This window comes from Schistocerca gregaria, chromosome 3 (genome assembly GCF_023897955.1).
Source record: "Schistocerca gregaria isolate iqSchGreg1 chromosome 3, iqSchGreg1.2, whole genome shotgun sequence".
NCBI lineage: Eukaryota > Metazoa > Arthropoda > Insecta > Orthoptera > Acrididae > Schistocerca > Schistocerca gregaria.
The window spans coordinates 534183048-534210971 of NC_064922.1; the positions used below are offsets into that span (position 1 = coordinate 534183048).

The 27924-nt window shown below is 37.1% G+C and overlaps 1 protein-coding gene across 2 annotated transcripts in view; it reads left to right on the forward strand.

Moving 5' to 3' along the window:
* The first annotated feature begins 563 nt into the window (after positions 1-563).
* LOC126354711 (2-aminoethanethiol dioxygenase) overlaps positions 564-27924 on the forward strand; it is a 51963-nt gene continuing 24602 nt past the window's right edge. Inside the window, exons 1-2 of one of the 2 annotated variants that reach the window (XM_050004558.1) lie at positions 660-1565; positions 10629-10789. In XM_050004558.1, the coding sequence (XP_049860515.1) occupies positions 856-1565; positions 10629-10641 (723 nt within the window). In that variant the 5' untranslated portion in view covers positions 660-855 and the 3' untranslated portion in view covers positions 10642-10789. Of the gene's footprint in view, positions 1566-10628; positions 10790-27924 lie in introns of those variants that run through there. The other variant, XM_050004559.1, reaches the window with a different exon arrangement.

A 27924-nucleotide genomic window follows, 5' to 3' on the forward strand; every position in this document is an offset into this window, starting at 1 on the left:
CTTTACCAAAAAACACCTAGAGGACGACCACCAGACAAATGGGACAGAGATATAAGAAAGACAGTGGGATTCAGTTAGCAACGGGAAGCTCAGAATCGGAAGAAATGGAAGATCTTACTGGGATCATTTGTTATACGCCGACCCAAAGAAGGCCACATCATTAAGTGATAGAACTGGCTTTTGATTTATATTAAGAAAATACAAAAGCACAAGATCAACTACTATGTCATTTGTAAGTGCGGCGGAGTAAGTCAACTTCTGATGTTAGTAGATGGCGACGCCGTCAAAAATTTCTCCCTGAGAAATCTGAACATGACATGATGGCCCGCTGATGCCTATAAGAATGCCACCATTTGAACTCATCTAATGTGCCAGCCAGTTGGAATTGGCCTCATTTTTAAATTTATGTATGCGTACAATAGCAGTATATTGAAGATTTAACTGTCTTCAGTAACCTCCGTGTAGTGTAGTGGCTGTATTGTTTCCAGTAAACAGTCAATAATATTGTATTTTCAAAAAAACCGGAACACGACAACACTCTGTATGTATACCCTTTGCTGTAGGTTATCTTATCCTACATACGTATTTTCATCTGTGATAAGCGGAGCTAATCGTTTAACTTGGTTTGATTATTTTGAGACACGTTATCATGTTATTACATAAACAGTAATTCTTGCGCGTATTGTGGCTCAAGAAAGGAAGCTCAACATACATTTTAATTTATTAAATGTACTTACTGTCTTGGTGTGTTGAAATATTGCCGCTTGGGTTGCTAGCGTATTCTACCAAAAGATCTTTGGTAGTAAGTTAATCTTTCAACTGCGCAGACTCCAAAAAAAAAAAAAGGCCAAAAAAATGGTGACACTTATGGAGAGGTTATGGAAACAGGCATTACGTACATTTTCAAAGCGAAATGTACTTTCACAGCAGTCATTCGAAGAGAGCTTTTTGGTACTGAAATCATTAGCTGATGCGGTAACTGCTGCGGACGTTAAACTTGACCTGAAGTTGCTGGAAAGGCATCCCTTAGGTCCTCTGAGCAGAAGAAAGCCACCTGTGACTTACATCGAAATATATGAGGATGATAATGTTACTATTGGAATATTTATTTTAAAAGCTGGCGTCAAATTACCCTTGCATGACCACCCTCAGATGTATGGTATTTTAAAAGTGATTTCAGGAACTGTTACCATCCAGAGCTATAGTGTTGTACCGAGTGATCGCATAAGTCCTAGATGTGGTTCTGAAGCCAAGTGTGTGTATGCAGAAAAACTCCCAGAAGTGACAGTGAATCAGAGTGATAATTCATGCACTCTAACGCCTACAGAACGGAACCTGCATGAAATAAGAAGTGTAGATGGCCCAGCAGCATTTTTGGATATCCTGGCACCTCCTTATGATTCAGAGACAGGTGACTCTGATCTGACAGATCGGTCGTGTCATTACTTCGTCGAAGTGCCGTGGACAAGTGATGTTTGTGACAAAAATATCAAGAGGCTGTGTGTCATACCCAGTCCACCAGATTTCTGGAGCGATTCTGCGCCGTATAACGGCCCAGAATTACGGTGGGTACATTAGCCGGTTAATCTGTTTTTGTCTGCACAGAAATCACAAATGTTTATGTTGCTCTTAGACTGTATGATCGCAGATGAAGCAGGTAATAACACACCAAGAAATGTCAGAATTTCTGTACAGCCATTAACAATCGAAAAGTGCATAATGTGTTTGAGTAGTACGTGCCCCACTTCGTACTGATTAGGCTATATATTTTGTGGGCTGTTAGGACTGCCATATTTCTGTGAGACTGGCAATATGTAATTACCACCTAACAGTGATATTGATTTGTTTTGTTTTGAAAACTTGTTTATATGCTCGTAGTCCAGGTGTGGGGAAAAAGATGAGATATGCTGGCGAATAATGATTTCAGAATGACAGATGGAGAAATTTATTACCGTCATTGTAGCAAAACTTTGTAATCCCTACTAATACTCATATTAGGCCTAGTTTGTTTCTTCATCCAGGGATCATCTGATAATGATGTAGGATTTGTCATCATAATATAGTGGGATTAAGTAGCGCAAATACGTAGGGGTGGCATGAACATATAATGATTTTGGGAGGACAGGCCAAGTTTACCTTTTCTTGTAGATACTCCAGTTGTTACATTTACAAGTAGCAGATTGTACCTCCTGATGCATCTCAGGGAAATCATTAGCACTGTCATTTTTTTTTATTATTTATTTATTTATTCATTCAGTCATGATGGTGTCATCTCATAGTGATAAAGAATTTGTTATTATAAAACAGTGAGAATAAATAGCTAAGATATTTATACACATAGAATACTCAAGTATGTTTCTATGGGAACAGGATAAGTGGTTGGCCATGGCCTTGCAGAAGGAACTATCCTGGCATTTCACTGAAAATTGCTTAAGAAAATATGCAGTCGTATACTCAGTCAGTTATTTTGTTATCAATGTTTTTTCAGCAGCCATAGAAATCCTTCTGATCACCTCAGTATTTCTTTTTCTGAAATTTATTACATTGAGCTATTACAGAAAGTTTCATTTGTCAGTTTTTACTTCCATTTTTGTTATTGGCATTTGAGCATTCAAATTGCTTAGAATAATTATGCTAATATTTTTCTTTCCTTGACATATAGCGAAATTGTAGTTGCCATCAAGTCACAAATGGTGGTTTAGGGCACTTCAATACTAAACATCCTCACATCTTGAACAATTTCGCAACAAAATTTGTTTATCGTACCTGCTAATTACCTTTGCTACTCCTGGGTGTCTAGTTTATTGGGAATGAATTGGGTGACTCAGATTCTAGTCTTGTGTGGGAGTAGCCATCAATTTTCCTGGGACAGTAACATTGATAGTGAAGACAATACCACTAGACCATTTAAAATTTCTTAGACAAGCAATTTAATCATTTCAGAAGCATTCAACTCAAGTTGATCTTACATCAAAGTAAGTAATTCTGAGGAGTTATTGATACCCGCCTCGTAGGTTCGTATCTTTCATGAAGTACACTGCCAAAGAACATGCATCAATACAAGTTATTGTATGTTAAGTGCAAGTTATATCATGGACATATGAGACGGGTTTCAAGTGACTCAGTCTAATCACTGTGCTATGTTTCTTAGTGAGTGTTGACTAGTATCTTCACAAGTGGGCTCTTCCTATATTATCATGATAAATGGTCTCCAATTGTGTTCCATATTTAGCTGCTGTTCTGGACCTGATTGAACTACCAAGATGAATGTTATATGCCCTGGCATGTAACAGCAACAGTGTCCTCCTCCAACTTATATTCAAACATGTTCAACATCTCTAGTATCTCACACATCATCATTGTCATAAAATTCAGAAGTTCACAATTCAACAACTAAAAAAAAAAAAAAAAAAAAAAAAAAAAAAAAAAAAAAAAACTGAAGGAGAGTACGATTAAAAGGACTGAGCACCTAAATTCTAGCAACTAATATCAATTGTGAGCAGAAAAGCCAAACTCAGTATTGAAGTTGATAGGAAAAGTATGAAGAACTTTGGAATTGAACTGGGCAGCTGTCGTTACTGTAGCCATATTGGGCTTGCAAGTAACAGTGAAAAGCAACTTTGCCACTTTCTGCATCTGTCACTCAGTTTGTTGTCCTGATACAAGTGCATGTGCTGGCCCCTACACTTGATAAATTTGGAAAACAGAAGGAAACAATTCTGTAATAGAATATTCATTGCTGACAACATACCTCTACATATTCGCATCCAGTGACACCTGTGCACTGAGGACGAGATGGTGGCCAGTCGATACCATTGGGGCTTCATGGCCTGTTTGGGCGGAGTTCAGATTTGTTGTCTATCTCTTGAGCTCAGACCCACACAGATAGGTGATAACAAATATAATATGTCAAATAAACGATTCTGCATATAATCAGTCACAAACTTTGTCTCATGCTGAATAGATCTCCACAAGTTGGCCTCCCAGCAGTACCACATAAATCCATCACTGGTTCAGGAAGGCGCATCATTTACTGTTTTCTTATGATTTCTTCTATAGTGATGACCATAACCAGTCTAAACACATGTAGAAAAGTAATGGCACTAGCATATCAACTTTGTCAACATGTAGCTATTATATTTGATAGTAAGATCTGTGACATCTGAACTAATAATAACACAGCCAACAACTTTCCAGTCATCAAAATTTAACACTAGAGTGTGCCACCTGCTGCTAGGTACCTTCTCACACACTACTTTTGAAACACACTGCCCATATATGGTGTTACATGCTACAACATAATGATGTGATGTTCACAGCTGAAGATTTCAGCTGACCCAAGATTTTTATAGCTACTTTTTGTGCCACAATAAGTCTGAGTGAGGGGTAGCAAAAGACCTTTTCTTCATGAATGTTACTGTTATTTTTTAATCTAATTGATTGTCGATAATGAACTTAATAAAAGAGTTAGTGTACTATGATAACTTCAGTTTGCCCAACTATTCTGTTTGCACTAAATTCTATAATGGATACCACATATTATCTTTATTATATATCTCTCTGCAACAAACACTTTCTTTTTAAGTGACAAGTTATCCCAGAATATAATGTCATAAGTCTTTAGTGTAAGAAAATAGGAAAAAGTAAGCCAACTTTTTGAAATTTTGATCTCCAAAATCTGGTGTCATTAGTAGCACAAAAGTTGCAGAACTTGCAGTTAGACATTTAAGAAGAACTGTAACTTGTGACTTCCAACTCATTTTCTTTTCTGCGTAAACACCTAAGAATTTATATTATTTTGTTGTATTCATTGATTTTTCCTCTTGCATTATTTCCAGTGTTGTGGGTCAGCCATATATTATATGGAATTGCATTGTTGTGTTTTGTTTAAGTTCAGGGCCAGTCCATTAGCAGAGTATCAGGCAATAATATTCAGTAAAATATTGTTTACATTTTCATGTGTTGAAGTTTCTCCATAAGGTGTGGTTATACTAGGCCTAGTTGCATTGTCAGCAAAGTAGACTATTTCTACTTCTTGGAAATAAGATGATAAATCATCAAAGATAATTATATTTTAACATCCTAATGGTGCACCTATTATGATTATTTACCATTCTGACAATCCTGTTTCATTTGTTATGCTCTGTGGATTTTTAAATGTGATACTGTACATTACTATAGATTTACTGGTACTAGCTAGATCTGACAGTAGTATTTGAGCGTCTCTGTTTAAGAAAGCAGTGAGCTGCACCGTCAAATGCTTTGACAAGCCCCAGAAAATACCGGTTGGTAGTGTTTTCTTATTAAAACGTGTATAATATGGTTCACAAATTATAAGTGGCAGGGTTCGTCAAGAGACCCTTTTGAAATCGAAATGGAGATTTATTTGAAGTATTTTATTTTTGAATAGGTATGTTATTGTTGTTGCATACACAATCTTCTCTAGTACTGTGAGAAGGAGGGATGCTGCAACACACATTTATTAACATCTGCCATACTACCTTTCCTGTAAAGAAATGGCATATAGCAGTCTGTATGGATATATTCCTTTTGATAGAGATGTGTTGCTTAATGTGACTTAATAAATTGCCTATATATTCCTTAACTGTATTGTCAGTTTCTCTTCTGACTGTTGCACAGTGACATTTAATATTATGATCTGAAATTTTTATTTCAGATGGTATACACAGGTTTGCACTCTCTCTCTCTCTCTCTCTCTCTCTCTCTCTCTCTCTCTCTCTCTCTCTCTCTCTTGTTCTTTTATGTGAATTTCTTTAAGGCAGCACAGTATTCCTTATAAAATGAAATTAGTTGAAGTCTATTAAATTTGTAATTGACATTAGTCACATTGTACACATAGTACATATAATCAAATCTAAATTCCAGTCAGCTTCCTGTAATGCTGCCTTCAAATTTTCAGTCTGTTTATTAATTACTCCATTTTCCATAATACCACTTCATTGTAATCATTTAAGTTATCAGTTGGCTAATTGTGTGTCATGGTCAAAGAGTCAGTAAATGACTAGATAAACTTTCATATCATAGGCTAAGTGTTAACTTTCAAATTAATATCATTGCTGTACTTGTTTAATAATCATTTTACAACAATATACAATCTGTCAGCATAATACAATGAAAACATAATCATATATACAGAAAAATAAATATAAAAATGTCTAATGATTAGAGAAAAAGGGGGAGGGGCGACATGTTGAAGGAATCACCCCGAAATAGTTTATAGGAAAACCACTCAATATCTAAACCAGAATGAATGGGCTGAGCAAGACCTCCCATATCTTGGATCAATGTATAAACAAATGCACTATCTCAATTGGTTATACATAAAATACAGATCTCTTATGTACATACTTGAGACAAGTTAATTTAATAACATAAAAATGGTTATGAACTGTTTCTTTAGGCCTTTCACACTTTCATTGTACAAAACTCCACACTCTTGCAGGTGTTTTTAGAGCCATGGCCATGCTGCCATTCCTCTGTTACATGTCAATCTCTTCCTTTATGCCTGTCTGAGGAACTGGGCCAATTTCTCCTCATGATGAGTGAGATGTTGAATTCAGGAAAATAGTGAGATATTAGTATCCCACAACAGCAGTTTCTGTTCTGTATTATTCACCTCTACTCTTGACTTCTCTAAATAATCTTTAACTGTGTAGTATGCATTTTTACAGGGTTTGCTATGTGACTGTCTTATTAAGTAAATGTAGTTTAGCTATCTGTTTCATCTCCCTGGACAAATTATCATGCAATTTTAATCACTGAAATAAAATGCTGTACAAGAGATTAGTTTAGGAATTCACTTGCTGCCATAATGATACCCAATTTTAAATACTTGGTTAACAACAAGCCATCAGTCGTTATCCATATAACTTTTATCTGCAGTTTGAAAATTGTATGTATGTTATATGCATTTAATCCATGGAACAAAATCCCCATAGCTAAGAACTGAATGTACATGGGGTTAATAGGTCACCACAAGCATCTGGACTGTTACTCTGTAATGATAAGGTTCTGTGGGTACAATTTGTTGAAAACACTATTACTGTCAATATTTTTGTGTGTTCATTCCACATTAGTTGACAATGTATATTAATCCCTAAAACCTTTGTGTTTACTGTATAATGGGTAAATTTATCATCTGTGTTTTTTAAAGAGACAATAGTTCTACCCCCCTCTTTAAATGCTGTTTGTTTTCTCTCTTTTTAATGCCAGTTTATTACATATCTTTCAGCCTAATTGTACTGTTCCTTCATAGTGTTATTTGCCATCTCAACAAGGAGCTCTGATGTTATATCAGTGACTATAATGTTGTTGTCATCAGCAAAGAGAATTTTGTATCCATGTCTTATATTGTCTGAAAAATCATAGACACCTGTTGAGAATGCAGTTGGTCTCAATAGACTGTCTTGAGGAACACCATGTTAAAATGTTTGGGATCAGGCAATAGTTTCATTAAAAATTATGCATCTTTGTAACTGTGGGCCCCTCCCTCACCTTTTGTACATTATTTTCCATATGTGACTGGAACCTCATATTAGCTATTCCTTTTATGTCTTTTGTGTCTAGTTCTTTTTTTTTTTTTTTTTGTGTAAACAGTGCTATCTCACTTGGTTTATCTGTAGTGTACAATAATGTTATGTAACGAAATTATGTACTAAGGTAAAAGGCACCGTTCGTTCATTTCTAACACCCAGTTACCGCACACACTATGCACATTTTATTTCACAATGTAACGCCATACACACTATCAGCAGACATAAAACCTACTGCTCTCGACAGGGATGACTGTGTCACAGATATATTTTCAGAAATAACTTTAGGCAAATGCTGGAATGGTTCCTACTGTAATGCCATTACCTGTCCCATCCTTGTCGAACTAGCCCTGTATGTGTGCAAAAGCCTTACATGTGTTATGTTACTTTTGTTGTAATTTAATTGTAGTACTGAATGTCTAATATCATTGTAAAAGTGATCCATGGATGAATATGACTACTGCTACTGCTGCTACTACTACTACTACTACTAGTAGTAGTAGTAGTAGTAGTAGTAGTAGTATACCATTTTTATAAACTCTGATATTGTAATTTTGCTGCCTTGGAAGCTAAATTGTGCTTCTTTAAGAATATTGTGTTTATTCGGATAACTCATTAGTAAGAGTAGGGAAACTGGCTTGTAGTTTTTATATTTTCACATCATCTTTCTGTAGCTGAGGCACAATCTGTGCATGCTTTAAATACTCTGGAAAGTTATCTGAATTGAAAGACTCATTTATTATATCAAAATCTACATCTAGCACTGGAGTATCTCAGTGACACTTTCACACTTACTGAACAAATCTGTAATACAGTTTGCTGTTTTTCTTGTTGTCTTCTTTGTGTTCTCTCTCCATTCTCTCTAGAACAGTCCCATACTGTTGAACAGTACCCGAGTATAGGTCAAATGAGGGTTCTGTAATCCACCCCTTACATGGATTTATTGCAGTTACTGTGGAATCTGGCAAAGAATCTCAGTGTGGCATCTGCCTTTCCTTTAATACTTTTTATGTGGTTGTTTCACTTTAAATTACTCCACACACATACTACCAGGTGTTTAATGGATGTTGGCTGCTTCCAGTGACTGTTTGCCAAACATATAATCATACAATAACAGGTCTTCCTGCTTCTTTATGAGCAACACATTACATTTGTGTTTGTTGAGTGTCAGCTGCCAATCCCTGCGCCAAGCATCAACCTTTTGTAAGTCTTCTTTATTTTCTATCTTTGCAGCTTCTCTATATACAGCATTATTCATAAGTACCTCTGGAACCTTGAGAGATGCTCTACCCACTGATATCTGTCATTTTATGCTATGTTCCTTGATGACCAGAAGGCATTCAATACAGTTTTACACTGTTGTCTAATGAGCAAAATGTATACTCGTGGAATATCAAATCAGTTTTGTGGTTGTGCTGAAGATTTCTGTGCAAATAGAACAAGCATGTTGCCATGTTGTCGTCGTCATGTTCAGCCTGAAAACTGATTTGACATAGCTCTCCATGCTGCTGTATCCTGTGCAAGCCTTTTCATCTCTGAATGTAAAAGTAACTTCAGAGGCATTATACAACCATCACTGTTCACTATGTATATATGCACAGCATAACAAAAAAATTAATCAGCCAGAAGACATGGTCAAATATCAGTGTAACTTTGTATATAAAGTACATATGCACCATCAGTGGGTATGTAAATGACATAGAGCGAAAATTGTCTGTGATGGGTAGAAAGGCCACCAGAGTGCATTAATATTGTTTGTGCACAGTGGTAGGTTGTATAAGGGGCATGACAGTGTCAGATGTTGAGTGATCACATACTCATGTGAGGCAGTGTTACCAGCATCTGACATGGTTTCGAAGGATCTTCATTGTGGATCTCCATTTGGCCAGTTGGTCAAATCATTGATATCCAGATTTGTGGAACATTCAGATGTCATAATCGCCTAATGTTGGCCTGCGGGGAACATGAAGGCAGCCATATGCATCGTCAAGGTACCAATCAGGTGCACCTGACCACCGGATGGCAAGATCACCATATTGTGCACCAAGTAAATTGTAACACCTCCATATCTGCACCTGCAATCCACGAACAAGTGTATTGGTATGAAGTACTGAGTGCTATTGATGGGATCTCAAATTCCCGGTTACCATCCATTTGTGTATCAGAAGAAATGAATGCTTAATAAGGATTAATAATATTGCAGCTTTAATGTGGTACTACTTTGTTATTTTTTATTTTTACTAAGAATTAATAATACTGCAGCCTTCAATACTTACAAACTTAAAACTAATTAGGAAACAAAAATCTTAGGGAACATTCAGTGGCTTATGAATCTCGACAAGGCAGAGCGCACCTATTTCACAGCAGGGAGAGAAATGCTGGCTGTTATTTATGTTGCCTACTTTCAGCGTTATGACTGCTGTTATCTGTGTTGCCTACTTCCGAAAATCAAGGTACACGGCATGAACCTGGGCGCTGGTATCTACTGCAGAATTTCTCTGTCCATGTATGGTTTCATAACAACTCATCTAGTCCTGCTGACTTCTGGTTTTGTAATTTTTGTGTTGTTCTTCTGGCTTCCTGCTCTGATGTGGCTGCACAATTCATTTTGGATGCTACACCTGTCTCAGGGAAATTTTGTCGAAACTTCTCTGCGGTGCCTGAGAAATAATCATTTACAGTGGTGTCCAGTTATCATTTAGTACTGGAGGGCAGCGTGGAGGGTAAAAATCATAGAGGGAGACCAAGAGATGAATACACTAAGCAGATTCAGAAGGATGTAGGCCGCAGTAGGTACTGGGAAATGAAGTGGCTTGCACAGGATAGAGTAGCATGGAGAGCTGCATCAAACCAGTCTCAGGACTGAAGACTACAACAACAGCAAACAATGTGTTACAGCACACTGTAAATACCACAGTAAAATTATTTTATTTTGCTTTGAATATGAGCTGGAAATTGCACTAAAATTATGACATTTCTCTTCGAATGCGAGCCGGAAATCGCACTAAAATTATGCCATTTCTTTTAGAATGCATGCTCATATGCAAATTAAACATACAAAAACATGTTTTGTAGTGCTGTCTCGTGATAACTAGAAACCAGTGTCGAGTGCTGAAATGACTATCAGCCGCTCTCCGATCAACTCAGAGAAGCGACGCAGCTGTGTGTTTTCTACTGCGCATGCTCTGTTATGACATCATCCCTTCTAGCTCTGCAAGTGCTGTGTTGCTCACAGCACCAGGTCAGTATTTTTATTTGAAATTGCATGTAACGTATTGTGAAAACATAGAGTATGAGGACTTACTGAAGAGCTGTTGTCCTGATGGCACTATGGGAAAGTGTTTACACACTGATAATTCCAGCTGATACCAATATTTTTTCCATTTTCTTTTATCCCTCACAATGTTAACCTATTATAAAATTAAAAAATAATGGTTCAGTGTATATACGTAAAATTAATATACTTGATTTAGTTATGATTACTACCATGTAGGTCAAAAGGCTGTAGGCTAGATTGTGGTAAAACAAGTGAGTATACGAGGAAATTTAGTATGAATGTTTTTTCTGTAGATGACCTATTAAAGAGGACCTTTTCCGGTACACCTTTGGATGAGAAAGTGAGATTTAAAGAGTTAGGTAGATGTACCTCAAATGTAAATGTAACAGCAGAAGAGTGTGTAATGAGGCTCACCGAATTGGCTTACATAACACTGAACACTTCGAAATACCTGCAAAATATTTTGATCAGTTCCGTAATTGACCAGAAGCAATCCATAAACTAAAATACTCAAACACTTATGAAAATTTAGAAGACAATAGACTTCCACCAAAAATTTTTTAAAAAAAGGGGGGGTTAAAATTAATCTTTGAGAAAACTTGGAAGACAGGAAAACTTCCAGGAGAGGGGAAGGTAGCCTTGATTCATCCACTATATAAAAAAGTCAATAAACAAGATGTTAAGAACAATAGAGGAATTTCTTTGCAAGCAGTTGCATATAACATATTTTCCAAGATTATACTAAATGGAGTAAAACCAACACTGGAGAGTAATGTAGATGAATATCAAGGTGATTTTAGGAAGGAAAGATCATGTTCTAAACAAATATTTAATCTGAAGTCAATCATTTGCCACAGATTACTGAATTTAAAAAGTCGATATTTTTCTTTGAAGTTGTGTGTAGTGTATTGTGCAAGTGTAGAGAATCAGGGATTTTAAGCACTGTTGTCATGGCTCCACCCTGGGCGAGTAGTCTAAAGCATAGACTGGTAAGTCGTGGGCCCAGGTTTGATTCTCACAGATACCTACATTTATTTTCATTTTATTTTATTCAATGCACTGTTAAACTATTAATTATAAAATTTAAATAGTTTTAAGTGCTTCAGTTTATACACATTGTTGCTATTCAGTTTAGTTTTGATTACTACCTTTGTAAGTCAAAAGACTGTAGGTCACCACATTGTAGGACATTGGTGTAATATTGCATGAGGTGCCAATATTCATTTACAAAGTTTACTAGTTATTCTGGATTTTCTATAAATCTACTCCCATTTTTATTGTTCTATTATTGTACTTGCGTCTGCCTTCTCTAGTTCTGCTTTAATGATGTCCCATGCTACTTTTTTCCCAAAAAAGCAGTACCCTCAGTTGCATCTTTTGTAGTTGCGATGATAATTTAGGAACTCGGAATTCATACAGACTTGTTTAAAGGAGTGCTATATTTAAGAGCCTCAGAAGACTTTCTAATACCTACGCACTTGTTTTCTTTAGCTGTTGCTGCTGCTGCTGAAGTGGCCACTTTTGACAATGTCCCCCCGAAAACTAGTTTAACAATCTCTAGAATTTTAAAAAATGCATCTTCTTTATTTTATGTATGCACTTCATCCCAGGTTTGGTCTGCCAATACACTTGAAAAAGTATGTATTTTAGACTGAAGGGAGACTTTTTTATATGCCCATAGTTTTGTAGTACTTCCCAAGACTGCCTTTATCATCCACCATTAATGATCTCAGAGACCAAGATAAACTCTGCAGTGTTTATTAATGATATGCTGTCTGTACGAATACTTGTTTTTGCAGCAATATCCGTTAATAAAATATTCTCGGCTTTCAAACCTCATCAAGTGGTTTACTGTCCACGAGCTTTTGGCTTCGTTCAATGAGACGTCTATTATTAAAGGGACTAATGGCTTCTGAGATAGCATGATAAACGAGGCCATAGAGATTAGAATTTCTGACAAGCATGGCAATGACAGCCAGACGACAGTCATCCACTTGACAATGGTAGAGGAGATCTGTGCCAAAAGGTCGTGGGCAGTAAACCACTTGACGCTGCTTGAATCCCAAAAATGTTTTATTAACTGATATGCTGTCTGTTAGGGTCTGCATTCCTGTGTTGAACCTGGGGGGGGGGGGGGGGGGGGGAGAATCAGCAACAGGGCTTAGGTGATGAGTGTTAAATGCATTACAAATTTTTCTGGGTCATTCACAAAATTAATGTTAAAATCATCACAGATTATCATTTGATTTCTTTTGTCAGCTAATTGTTTCTGTATGAGAAACTCATTTTGTTTATGTGTGTCAGTTTCCTTATGTAGAAAGGCTTTTTGAGTGTTTCTCAGCTTTCCTACATCGTTATTGTCATGTCTGAAGTCCTGACTACGTAGATGTTTAATGTTGCATTGACATTTAAATGTATAGGTGGTTGGTTGTTGACAATTTAAACATGTTTAAAATTTGTTTAGTTTAATTGTGCTGGATCCAAATTGCTCTTGAAGGGATGGTTGATACGGGCCAGTCCGTATATCAGCTAACCCGGCTACCAAATCACTGAGTTGAAACTGGATGGGCTGACCTGCCATCCACTAGAGGCCACTAGAATATTCTAACTTTCCTTGCCATTACAACTTCCTGTCCTTACAGTGGTAAGATATCCATTATTTTGTAATGTCTGCACTTTTCTTCTTTGTCCTCCAGTGCTATAACATTAGCGGAAGAGAGATTCCTACTTGTTCACATTTTTTATCTCTGAACTTTGTCAGAATTGTCAGAAGAACTTGAAAGCTTGTGAACAGTTTATGTGCTTCATTTTATGTCAAACTTTGCAAATAATGTATTGGTATAGCAGCAACCTTACTTGTATTATTGCTGAATTAATCATTTCTTAGCAGTGTCCAAGTATTATGGGTGAAAACAGTTTCAGTTTTTACATTATATATTTGACAGAAACATAAAAAAAACTCAGTTGTCATTTCTTAGGATAAATTTTCAGCATTGCATGCATGTGGGTTGTGCTTGCATATTGTGCTCCTCTCTTTTCCCCTCATCAACATGCATTTGGGACTGAGTTTCTCCCTTTACAAATCAATCCCAGCTAATGGTGAGAGAAAATATGAAGAATTAATAGATTGTCTTCCAAAATGTAACAAATAATGATAAAGGGGAAAAAAGAGAAAGAAGAGTTGCACTTCTGCTGGAATAGTATTTGAAGAGAGATATTAGTTATTAGATTAAACACCTCTCAGTAGAGCAGATGGTGTTTTAGATGGACTAAACTGATTAATGTAATACGGAAAACCTTAGGGGATTGGTTAATGGACTGAGCCGAATACAATGTACATATTTACTGTCTGTCCACAAACTTGTAGTATTTATACATTTATGTTACTTCCACTTACTTAAGTGAAAATTGCAGAGAAACTCGTGTAGAGCCTCCAAAGGCTTTGTAATTTAATGACAGAAGTACATATCCTTACTCTTAGTAGATTACAAAATTAAACATTCTGCAATTTTCATTGGTGTTTGTCTGAAAATGAAAGAACCTATTTTTTTATCTAGTTTCATCTACATTGCACTATGGAAAGATATGTGACTTGCGTGTTGGCGAGTTGTCGGTGCAAATTGGTTCTCGATCATGGGAGTTTGTTCTTTCCACCTGTAAAGTGAACATGTTTGTTATGAGTTTGAATATTTCTTCTTCTCCTTCTTAATAAACCCTTCATGAATGGGATTGCACCACTTATTTTACTGCCTTATTTAACTATACAAAAGAAACAGTCAGTCCAGACATCTGCAGTTGTCGATTAGTACTTTTCGGTATGCACAGTAGCTGTGACAACTGGCTCCACACGTCATCAAGGAGCTCATGGTGTGAAGACGGTTGGTTAGACTGAAACCATTTACTAGAAATAATAAGTAAATCATTGTAGCGATCTGGGCTGTTTCTGTTCTACTATGAAATGTGATCACTGCCAGTCTGCTGCGACATCAAAAATTATTATTGTAACTGCTTAGGAATTTAAAAATGCCTATTCAAAATAATAAATCTATCATAGCCGCCAGTAGGATACTGTTAAAAATCTCTTTAAGCACCATCTGCTTAAAAATCTCTTTAAGCACCATCTGCTTATTTTGAGAGTAAAGGAGGTGTGTATATCATATCTGGGCACTGTTATGTATTTTAGTTTGTAGCTTGCCACTTTTTTTGTATTCAGTAAGTTCAAACAACATTCACCATTCTGGTTTTCAGTTGTGCGAAATGGTAGGTGTATTAACAGGCCTGTTGTGGTCAGTGACTGTGTGTCGGCTGCCAAGGCAACAAGACAATTGCACAAGGGGATAAAAAAGTATGATGAATTAAAGTAAGAAATAGTGGTAAAAGTAAGTGAAATGAGTGATCAGTATGATCTAAAAGTGACTAGGTATGTGATTCTTCTAGAACAGAAGTTTATATTTTGAACATTGAGTATGATCTTCATTTGGCATCAGTTTACTGACACTGAAGCTAATAAATGGTCAGAGATACATGTCTGAATGTATTTCTGTTTCTTTTAAAGAACCTTTTGTGTAATTAATCAACTGAGACAACGAAGTTCCTTTACAAAGGAAAACCCATGAGTATTGCCACAATTTATTCTCATACCACTGGAAGTATGAGTGAAATAAATATCAGTGGCAGTGGCATTGAGAAACAACTAAAATCATTAAAACTGGACAAAGCTCCATGGCCCGACGGAATCCTTATCAGATTATATACACAATTTGCAGCTGAGTTAGCCCCTCTGTTAACCACACTCTATTGCAAATCTTTCAAACAAATACCTGTGCCTATTAGTTGGGGGGAAAAGAACAGGCCACATCCATCTACAAGAAGGATGGCACAGGTCACAACAGTTAGGTAGACACACTATTTCTCAATTTTCGAAAAGCATTTAACTCGATGTCACACCTAGTTTCTTATCATAAGTATGATAATATGGGGTATCACATGAAATTTGTGGCTGGATTGAAGGGTTTTTGGTAGTGAGGACACAGAAAATTGTCTTGGATGGAGAGTCATCGACAGATGTATGCGTAACTTCGGGTGCACCTCAGCAAGATGTGTTGGGACCCTTACTGTTCATGTTGTATATTAATGACATTGTTGTTGTTGTGGCCTTCAGTCCAGAGACTGGTTTGATACAGCTCTCCATGCTACCCTATCCTGTGCAAGCTTCTTCATCTCCCAGTACCTATGGTTAGCACACTGGACTCGCATTCGGGAGGACGACGGTTCAATCCCGTCTCCAGCCATCCTGATTTAGGTTTTCCGTGATTTACCTAAATCGTTTCAGGGAAATGCCAGGATGGTTCCTTTGAAAGGGCACGGCCAATTTCCTTCCCTAACCTAAGCTTGTGCTCTGTCTCTAATGACCTCGTTGTCGACAGGCCGTTAAACACTAACCACCACCACCACCACCACCTACTGCAACCTACATCCTTCTGAATCTGTTTAGTGTATTCATCTCTTGGTCTCCCTCTACGATTTTTACCCTCCACGCTTCCTTCCAATACTAAATTGGTTATCCCTTGATGTCTCAGAGTATGCCGTACCAGCCAATCCCTTCTTCTAGTCTAGTTATGTCACAAACTCCTCTTTCTCTCCAATTCTATTCAATACCTCCTCATTAGTTATGTGATCCACCCATCTAATCTTCAGCATTCTTCTGTAACACCACATTTCGAAAGCTTCTATTCTCTTCTTGTCTAAACTATTTATTGTCCACGTTTCACTTCCATACAAGGCTACACTTCATGCAAATACTTTCAAAAACAACTTCCTGACACTTAAATCTATACTCGATGTTAACAAATTCTTCTTCTTCATAAATGCTTTCCTTGCCATTGCCAGGCTGCATTTTATATCTTCTTTACTTCGACCATCATCAGTTATTTTGCTCCTCAAATAGCAAAACTCCTTTACTACTTTAAGCGTCTCATTTCCTAATCCAATTCCCTCAGCGTCACCTGATTTAATTTGACTACATTCCATTATCCTTGTTATGCTTTTGTTGATGTTCATCTTGTATCCTCCTTTCAAGACACTGTCTATTCCATTCAGCTGTTCTTCCAGGTCCTTTTCTGTCTTTGACAGAATTACAATGTCATCAGCGAACCTTAAAGTTTTTATTTCTTCTCCATGGATTTTAATTTTTACTCCAAATTTTCCTTTTGTTTCCTTCACTACTTGCTCAGTATACAGATTGAATAACCTCGGGGATAGGCTACAACTCTGTCTCACTCGCTTCCCAACCACTGCTTCCCTTTCATGTCCCTCGACTCTTATAACTGCCATCTGGTTTCTGTACAAATTTTAAATAGCCTTTTGTTCCCTGTATTTTACCCCTGCCACCTTAAGAAATGAGAGTATTCCAGTCAGCATTGTCAAAAGCTTCCTCTAAGTCAACAAATGCTAGAAACATAGGTTTGCCTTTCCTTAATCTATTTTCTAAGATAAGTCATAGTGTCAGTATTGCCTCACGTGTTCCAACATTTCTACGGAATCCAAGCTGATCTTCCCCGAGGTCAGCTTCTATCAGTTTTTCCATTCGTCTGTAAAGAATTCGTGTTGGTATTTTGCAGCTGTGGCTTATTAAACTGATAGTTCAGTAATTTTCACATCAGTCAACACCTGCTTGCTTTGAGATTGGGATTATTATATTCTTCTTGAAGTCTGAGGGTATTTCGCCTGTCTCATACACAGTATTAATGACCTTACAGACTATATTAATAGGAACTTCAGACTTTTCACAGATGATGCAGTTGTCTACAATTAAGTACAAGAAAGTGAAGAGAGAGTCAGTCAGGTCTTGATGAAATTTCAAATTGGTGCACTGATTGACAGCTTGCTTTAAATACTCAGAAATGTGTACTTCACAAAACGAAACAAACAAACAAAGAAACTAGCTTATTTTATCACTACAGTGGCAATGAGTCACAGTTGGAATTGGTAATCTCATATAAATCCCTGAATGTAAAACTTTGTAGGCACATGAAATGAAGCAGTCGCATAGGCTGAGTGATGTGTAAATCAGGTGACAGACTTCAGTTTATTTGTAGAATGTAAGGGAAATGCAGTCAATCTACAGAGGTGATTGTTTACAAATTACTCATGTGAGAACAAACAGGTGACCATAGGATGCTAGCTTTCAAAGCCATTATTTGTGATATTGCTGATATTTGTTTTATGTGTATTAGGCTGTCATCCAAAGCAGAATTCTCTGCTTCACATTTTGTTTACCAATGCTGGAGACATCGTCAAAGGTTTTAAAGACTCGGAAAGCTATTGCAGACACAAACAAGCTCAGAAAGTCAAACAGTTTACATGTATCCACAATGGCCAGTTCGTGACGCCATCAGCCTCCTGTATAAGATCGTGAATTCACATCAGTGTATGTTACAGAGTTCGTAATGGAGTAGAGATGTCTCTGTTTGCTCTATTTAACACTCGTGCTCATCTTGAGTAATTTCAATCCTTCTTGTGTTCTGTTGAAATCGTGTTTATGCTTCTGTATTTCTGTGGCCTCTCCATACATGCCAGCTCAGTAATTGTTAGATCTTCCTGAAACAGTGGTGCTAGAGAAACGCATGTGGTGATTTCCTGGTCCAGATGTGTGATCTGCTACTGCTGATTTATTCATCTTGCCCAGGTAACAGTTGCTCTTGTATTCATTAAGGTAGGTTTTAATACTTCTTTTTGTAGTTCCTGTGCCCACTTGGCCCCAAGTGCAAGGCATTTTATTTACTCCTGCTGTGGGATGCGGTGTGCTAAGGTCCTTTCAGTATTCAAATATTTGTGCACATTTTCTGAGTACTCTGCTGATGTTACCTGTGTTTTTATATATAAATGAAACGAGAACTTGCCTTTTAGTTGTTTGTTTTTTCGTTAGAGGCTCTACAACTTTTAGTATGTAGTTTGTTATTTGTTTGTCAGAGTAGCCATTGCTTCTGAATGTTTTCTTAAGTGATTGAGTTCATGTGACAAGTACTGTGATTCACGTGCACTCACACAGATAGAATCTTTGCAGAAATTCTGATCAACCCAAGCAGAAAAGAGGAGTGATCAAAACATTGGTGGACCAGGCTAAAAGAATCTGTGAACCACACAGTTCTTTGAAGATGAGCTCAATAATTTAAAAATAGTATTCAGAAGAAATGACTACTCTGCATTACAGGTTTGCCATCAATCTGAAAATTGAAGGTTTAGGCATCTTAACTGAAAATTATTTTCCAACAATCAGGAAAGAGAGATGGGGGGAGATCTTTTTGTGCATTGCATTTGATTCACACACCCCAAAGCAGAACATTTTGCTCGCTGTAACAGTAGAATCACTGTAGAGTAGATTTGGTGGCTGTCTTGCCCAGTTTTTTGTGTGTAAGCTCATTGAGTAAAGAGACAGTGGCACACACATCAGGCTGAAACTGAATGGGGGTCTTGTTAAGTTAAACTGGAGGAGGGTCTGTTTAAGTTTCTCTGTGAATGGGTCAAGCTGTGTGAACAACTTGTTGACGTGTTTATACGTGGTGTTTGTAGCTCATTATGCTGAGTGTGATTTGGCTATAGCATCAGTGACCAGTGCTGGATCAGCTTCCAAGGTGTTCTGTTACGAACACAGGTATGTGTCCAGTTTTGCTACATTGATTACATTCCTCATCCCAGAAAGAACATTTGGAACAATAATGCATAATGATAAAACAGCAACCCAGAAAAGCCTTTGTAGCTTATTTTGGAGGAACACAACTCATGACATGCACACAACTCATGACATGCACACAACTCATGACATGTTCTGTGGGCATAGGTGTTACTATTAACAATTGTGTGCAGTATAACTATCCATTGAAGAACACTCTGAATTCTCTTCACGTGAGAACTTGGATGTCCCCAAATCCCTGTTGGAAGACCTATCTGATGACTCCCAATCTCAATACGATTCACAGGAATGGGAAGATTTAGACATGGTTAACACCACATGTTCTTAAACTGAAGAATGTGCTCATTTTGAGATTTTGTTAGCCTTAGCAATTGCAAGAACCTCTTCCAACATGGGGTTTTCTAATTTCAAGGCTTGCAATGCTTCAGCCTGATAAAGAACACAATGAATTATGACATTGCACACCAAACAGCCTGTGCATGACTTTGCAGGCCATTTTTTCCCAGGTAAAACAACACTTTTGGAGACATTTTATAAATGTCGTGCCCAAGCTGGTAACTGCAGCAACTACATGCTGCAGGCCACACTGTCTTGTGAGTGCCACCTATTGCTGACCATGGCCATCTCCATAATGGTATTGGATCGAGAGCCTGTGTTGTCACTATACCGGAATTCAAGAATGTTGATTGGGATAGTGTTTCATCGTGGCTGCAGAGGAAGTAGTAAAATTTGGATCCCATGTATGGCTGTAGTAAATAAATACAAGAAAGTTTCATAGGAAACTCTTTAGGGAAAGTAAAGTCATAAGTCTTCAAGAGGCTATACCTAGCATGAAGTAATAAATGTTGGTAAGAGAACCTGAATATCTTCCCTGGTCTTGTGACTGTGTTGTCTTTTGATACCAACAGAAATGTTTATTGGAATATTGCATATTTTCACATAATATTTTATGGTGTATGATGGAGACGCTTATCAGGTTTTGCAAAATCCGCTGATATCATTTTACTCTAAAACCATCAGTGTTTTCTACTTTATCTTTATGTTACTCGATTAATTCTCAAAACAGCCAACTGATTAGTTTTTTGTTCACATGTGCATATCTAATAGTATATTAAGATTTCTGTGGTCTCATGCATGATTTCTCTGCTCTGGGATTACTTTGACCACTGGGCATTGTTACCCACTAGAATTACATATACACAATTTATTGAACAATGTTGATGCCAACGACAGTGTGGACCTAAGGACTACAAATATTAAGCATCAGTATATAGATGAAGGCTCATTTATAATTGTTAATGTGCCTACAACTAAGAAAAACAAATATCAGTTGTATATTGCTCAAATTGCGAGCTGTTGTTGTCCAGGCAGTGATTCAGGTATAATGTGTAATGTCAAATATCTCCAGAAATAAGAAATGAGGTTTGTTCGGCCACAGGTGCCAGATATTGACACAATAAATGAAGAATGGATAACCTTAGTTCTAACTGAAGAATGGATAACTTTAGTTCAAACTGCATTGGATGTTTTGAAATGAAGAGGCAAGATACTGCTCCACTAGACCTATCAACACAACTGACGTTGCTAAGGGAATCCTAAGACTTTCACATCACCGACAATGGATTGTACACAATGCTGGTGACTACTTTGGAGGACAGTAAAACTTTGTAATATGTCTTTATTTTTTTATAAGCTTTAAATACATAGTTGCCGCTATTAAAATTCATCCCTAGTATATAATGCACGAGTGGTCACCTGTGAGTAAAGTTGCTGCAGAGGCTTAAGATGCTGAATTCGTGTGAAATGGAGCGTAAATCCCTGCCCAGTCATTTAGGTTTTATGTGGTTTCTTTAAACCACTCCAGGTTAATTCAAGGGTGGTTGCTTCAACATGATATGGATTTTTCCTTATGAGCCATTCACTCCTCTACTAAAATAGCTCTCTCCCTTCTCTTCTTACACCATTATTGACAAGGCATTAAAACCTCGCTTCCTTTCTTGTGAGTTGGGGCTTAGAGAAACATTTATTGCAGTGTGAGAAACAAAAGCAGATATGAAGGCAAAGTAAAATGTTCCTTGCCTGGCACAGAGAAAGCATTCATATACAAGAGCAAACGCAGAATGAGGTTCGCCGATGACATTGTAATTCTGTCAGAGACAGCAAAGGACTTGGAAGAGCAGTTGAACAGAATGGACAGTGCCTTGAAAGGAGGATATAAGATGAATATCAACAAAAGCAAAATGAGGATAATGGACTGTAGTCAAGTCGGGTGATGCTGAGGGAATTAGATTAGGAAATGAGACACTTAAAGTAGTAAAGGAGTTTTGCTATTTGGGGAGCAAAATAACTCATGATGTTCGAAGTAGAGAGGATATAAAATGTAGACTGGCAATGACAAGGAAAGCGTTTCTGAAGAAGAGAAATTTGTTAACATCAGGTATAGATTTAAACATCAAGAAGTCGTTTCTGAAAGTATTTGTATGGAGTGTAGCCATGTATGGGAGTGAAACGTGGACAATAAATAGTTTGGACCAGAAGAGAATAGAAGCTTTCGAAATGTGGTGCTACAGAAGAATGTTGAAGATTAGATGGGTAGATCACGTAACTAATGAGAAGGTATTGAATAGGATTGGGGAGAAGAGAAGTTTGTGGCACAACTTGACTAGAGGAAGGGATTGGTTGGTAGGACATATCGTGAGGCATCAAGGGATCACAAATTTAGCATTGGAGGACAGCGTGGAGAGTAACAATTGTAGAGGGAGACCAAGAGATGAAGACGCTAAGCAGATTCAGAGGGATGTAGGTTGCAGTAGGTACTGGGAGATGAAGGAGCTTGCACAGGATAGATTAGCAAGGAGAGCTGCATCAAGCCAGTCTCAGGACTTAAGACCACAACAACAACAACAACGCAGAATCTGATGTAGAGGGCGCAACTCGTATTAGTTTCATGGTGAAATAGATTTGAGGCTTAATGACCAACAGTTCTGGATGCACTTGGTACTAATAAAAATTTCTTCAAATTGACTCGGAATTGTTCCAGCAGCAAGTGTGATGGGTCAGGATGTGAGTTCAGTTTGTGAAGATAACCTTTTCTCTGGTGTGGGGGAGGGAGAGGAGCAGCAGCCTCGTCCCATCTCTCCACTTCATGTTGATATAAATGAAGTCTGTTTTTTATGCTAGTACAGGAACAATAAAATATATCATGTAGCACCCTAAGAATGCTTTCGTTCATGCTGACTTCTAGATTAGTTATGTTGTTTGTGTTTCGGTCAAATATATAAAGTGGACTATTGTGCTGTCATAAAATTCACTGTTTTGAACAATTTATCACCAGCAGAAGTTCACCCACAGTTTGTGAAAGCCTAAAAGAAGCCTACTCCTTGATTTTTAACATTTAAGAAATGGGCGACTATTTTCAAATGTTGTGATTCTCTCTTAAAGATCACTGACAGGAAGGACATTCCATAACTACAACCAGACTTGCAAACATGTGGAAAATGCATGCTGCAGAATTGGATGATCAGCCATGAATGATTTATGAAATAGTTGATATCATGAGTATATCAAGAGGGACTTCAGTACATTGTACACGAGGTTGTTTCCTCTCTCTCTCTCTCTCTCTCTCTCTCTCTCTCTCTCTCTCTCTCTCTCTCTCTCTCTCTGTCTCTCTTTTTCCAAAGGCTTTTTGAATGTTTGCCAATAGTATATGCAGAAATGAGTTTTGCGACAATGATTTTATTCAAAGGATTCCATACACTACTTTTTTGTGCCTATTTTATTCCAAAAACGAAACAGAAGTCAAAGCAGTGGGTGGAGGCAGGTGGCCCTGCACTGAAACAACAAAGACCCTTTTATCTCCCACATAAGGTGTGACATGGATGCATAATCATTCCCATGTAGTATTGTAGTGAAATATCAAATAACTCTTGAAAACTTTTGAAAGGAAATGATTGTCTATAATGATTTATAGTTTTGTGGGAACATTCTACTAAATTTTCATCTTTGCTTGTGACAGATGTGTAATCAGGACCTAGTCGTCCATAATTTGTTTGTAACTAACTGTTGTAGTAGAGGCAGAAGCGTTCATGGCCATGAATGGCATTCCTGCTATCAAAGTTTCATTCTTAAAGTAGATATTTCATTTGTGTGGAAATGAAATTTCACTTACTTGCTGTCAGAGAGAATTCTGACAATAATTTGGAGGGTCCTATGGCAGACTGGACAAATCACAAATTACATATTTTGAAATATTCAGCTCTAAGGTTCAGCCACAGGGGAAAGACTCAGTTAAGACACTGAGGATAGTAAATAACCGGACATCACCCATTGGTATTTTTTGTGATCTCTCAAAGGCCTTTGATTGTGTAAATCATGGAATTCTTTTAGATAAGCTAAATCATTATGGTTTGAGTGGGGCAGTGCACAAATGGTTTAATTCATACTTAACTGGAAGAATGCAGAAAGTTGAAATAAGTGGTTCGTGTAATGTTAAAACAGCTGATTCCTCAAACTGGGGTGCTATCAAGCACGGGGTCCCACAGGGTTCGGTCTTAGGTCCTTTACTGTTCTTGATATACATTAATGACTTACCATTCCACATTGATGAAGATGCAAAGTTAGTTCTTTTTGCTGATGATACAAGTATAGTAATAACATCCAAAAACCAAGAACTAAGTGATGTAATTGTAAATGATGTTTTTCACAAAATTATTAAGTGGCTCTCAGCAAACGGACTCTCTTTAAATTTTGATAAAACACAGTATATACAGTTCCGTACAGTAAATGGCAAAACTCCAGTAATAAATATAGAATTTGAACAGAAGTCTGTAGCTAAGGTAGAATTTTCAAAATTTTTAGGTGTGTCCATTGATGAGAGGTTAAACTGGAAGCAACACATTGATGGTCTGCTGAAACGTCTGAGTTCAGCTACGTATGCTATTAGGGTTATTGCAAATTTTGGTGATAAGAATCTCAGTAAATTAGCTTACTATGCCTACTTTCATTCACTGCTTTCGTATGGCATCATATTCTGGGGTAATCCATCGTTGAGTAGAAAAGTATTCATTGCACAAAAACGTGTAATCAGAATAATTGCTGGAGCCCACCCACGGTCATCCTGCAGACATCTATTTAAGGATCTAGGGATCCTCACAGTAACCTCACAGTATATATATTCCCTTATGAAATTTGTTGATAATAATCCAACCCAATTCAAAAGTAATAGCAGTGTGCATACCTATAACACCAGGAGAAAGGATGATCTTCACTATGCAGGGTTAAATCTGACTTTGGCACAGAAAGGGGTAAATTATGCTGCCACAAAAGTCTTTGGGCACCTACCAAACAGCATCAAAAGCCTGACAGATAGCCAACTAACATTTAAAAATAAATTAAAAGAATTTCTAGATGACAACTCCTTCTACTCATTGGCTGAATTTTTAGATATAAAGTAAAAAAAAAAAAAAAAAAACTTAATCATTAGTGTCATGCAATATTTTGTGTAATGTAATTTCTTGTACAGACATCTTTTATTAACCTGACACGTTCCACATCATTACGAAGTGTCGTATTCATGATCTATGGAACAAGTATTAATCTAATCTAATCTAATCTAATCAGTACAATTTTATGTATACTCGGTGTCATCTGTTGTCTATCCAAACAAATTATGTGCATTACAGACCTGAAAAAATTATGGCCGTTAGAGCTAACTACAATGAAAAACAAACAATGACACTGTGTCATCACACATGTTAACCATACAATAGTCATGTTTCTTTCAACTAAGGACTATATGGTAAGCTGTTAAGAGATGATGTCTTTAGATAGAATTTCGAGGGTTCTCAGTTATCTACTAACATTGCTTCATCCCTGGAATCTCCAACACTCTGAGTAGCATTTAGTAAATTCTTGACTGTAGGACTTCCTTCTTTATACTCATCAGTGGTTTTCCAATGGGATACTTGAAGTCCAGGGCAGTGACATTAAGCTTAGCTGGACAATCCATTACACATTTAGTGAAATGCAGTTCATAGCATTTCACATCATCATTGTGTGTGAACTTCAGGTGCTTTACATTCACTTTATATTTGCTGATTGTGATGTATTTTTTGTTCATCCAAGCTGCAGTTTGTCCATAATTTTTTCCTGTTTTTTAAAACTGTCAGAGCATTTCCACCACATGGAACTTTCGGTTTTTAAGTCTGCATGTGTTGATGGTAAATATGTTGGCTGCATTTAAGCTTGCTCTCAGTGTTGTATAACTGGTCTGAGAAGTCTGGGCTGGATTTCAAAAAAAAATTGAGCAATCTCTTTGATATGCTGGGTAGGATCTTTAACTTTAGAATGGTTACAAGTTGATACTTCTGTTGTGGTCACCACTAGAGTCTGAATGAAGCATTACAGTTTCTTCTATAGGATTAGTATTTAATGCCTTCGATTCTTGTCAAATACACTAAGAGACGTGGTTTTTATTTTAAATATGTCATAATTTTTGTGTAATTCTGATACATGGAAGTGAACCAAATGCTTTCCTGATATTTAGCTGCTGATGTTCAATTGTTGTAATAACAACTTAGGAATATGTCTATATACATATTCAGTTTTAATTTTTGGGCTATACTTATTCTTCCAAACTTTATAAATAAGTTCTATGCGGTTATATATCCATGTTCATTAATTGCATGAACATCTACAAACATACTTTCCATGTTGGTGTCTGTATTACTCTGAAACAACCTAACAGCTTGTCATGAGATTTGATGTATATATTTTTGAGTGTGCATTCTTCCTTTTTGATTTTTACTGTCACCTACTTTGAGAGGCCCCTTCAGCTGTCCATTTTGTTTTGGAAGCTCCATCACATGCTTGTTATGATGCAAAGGAGCCTTCTTATGAACTCCAGCCACCACATGCTGCCCAAGGAGTACTTCAAACAAATAACAATTCAGCATAAATAAATATTTGTTCTAACATATAATCTCATATGTGAAAATGCAAACCTGCACATTATTTGAAACCTACACTGTAACATAACAATGATAAACAACAAATTTATTCATTTATATATGACAACAAATGTACAGATAACTTCTCACCTCTAACTTCAGAGGAAGAACCCCGAATTTCACTATGCAAAACCTCTGCACCCTCTTAAGCATATTCCACTACATAGTTCTCACTTTACTCTCTAGATGGCACCATAGCACACCCACAAGTAGTTAGCTCACTTCCATGTGTAACTTCAACTTCATACAATTGTTTTAAACTGTTTTTTACCCAGATCTGTGTAGTCTTAAATATAAAATGTACCTTCACTAATTGATTGACCAGGAGTTAGCAAGTGTTCATCGTTAGAACCACACCTGACATCAGGATCACTGTCATTTGACTTGTGATCTTTTGTCTAGAAATTTTCCTGCTACCTTGTCAGTAGATTAGTTCACTTTCACAACAGAAACATATGCAGATTTTACATATGCCAGAAGTTCAAACATGAACTATATTACTCAGTGTCCATACACAGTCTTGGCGCAATTAGCCATGTGAATATTTGCAGTATTCAACATCAATTTCCACGACAAACTTAGAAGGTCTAAAGTTTATAGTTGGTTCAGTCAGGTGTAAGACCATACATCTAGACTAAAGCATTAGCCCTTAGTGGGGAGACAGGAAGATGACCATCACCATACTTATGGCATTCAGTAAGACACACATGGGTCGTGCCAAATGGCTGTCACCTCAGGAATCTCATCTTTTGTTACCCTTGGGGTTTCAGAGTTGAGGACTGGTGAATACCAACAGTTATCCTCTGCTCTGGACATGTTTCAGTGACCACCATGCCATGGAGCACTGGAACATGATGAGGATCTTGACTTAATCCCCATCCTTAGATTGCAGGTATAACAGCCATTAGTGTACTATCTTTAAGGTATTTTCAGGATGCCACTTGTATAAGGTATGTCCATATAAGTGTGATTCTGTCTGGATTGGCTTGTATTTTTGTAGCTGCTTCTAGGAGATTAGGGACTTTTATATCAACCACAAACACCCCCAGTTTTTCTAGTGATCTTTTGGGCAGTATTAACACTCAAACAACCAATAGACTATGTGTGACTAGCCCACATTAGAAATCTGTCAATAGTAGCTAAATTAATCTCAGTTACAAGCCATGTCCTGTGTTAAATGATGTAGACTACTTTTGTGGCCAAATTTGTGGGAGATGCCTTTGTGAAATTATCTCCTTTGTATATAAGTGAATCCACCGTGTAGTGGATCAATCCTGGCCAAAACATAAAGATGTACCCAAGTAATCCAGCCAATAACATTCAAATTTCCTTTGCAAGTATGTTATAAACATTGAGCCACATACCATGCTGAATGACAGTAAGTGAGTTGTCAGC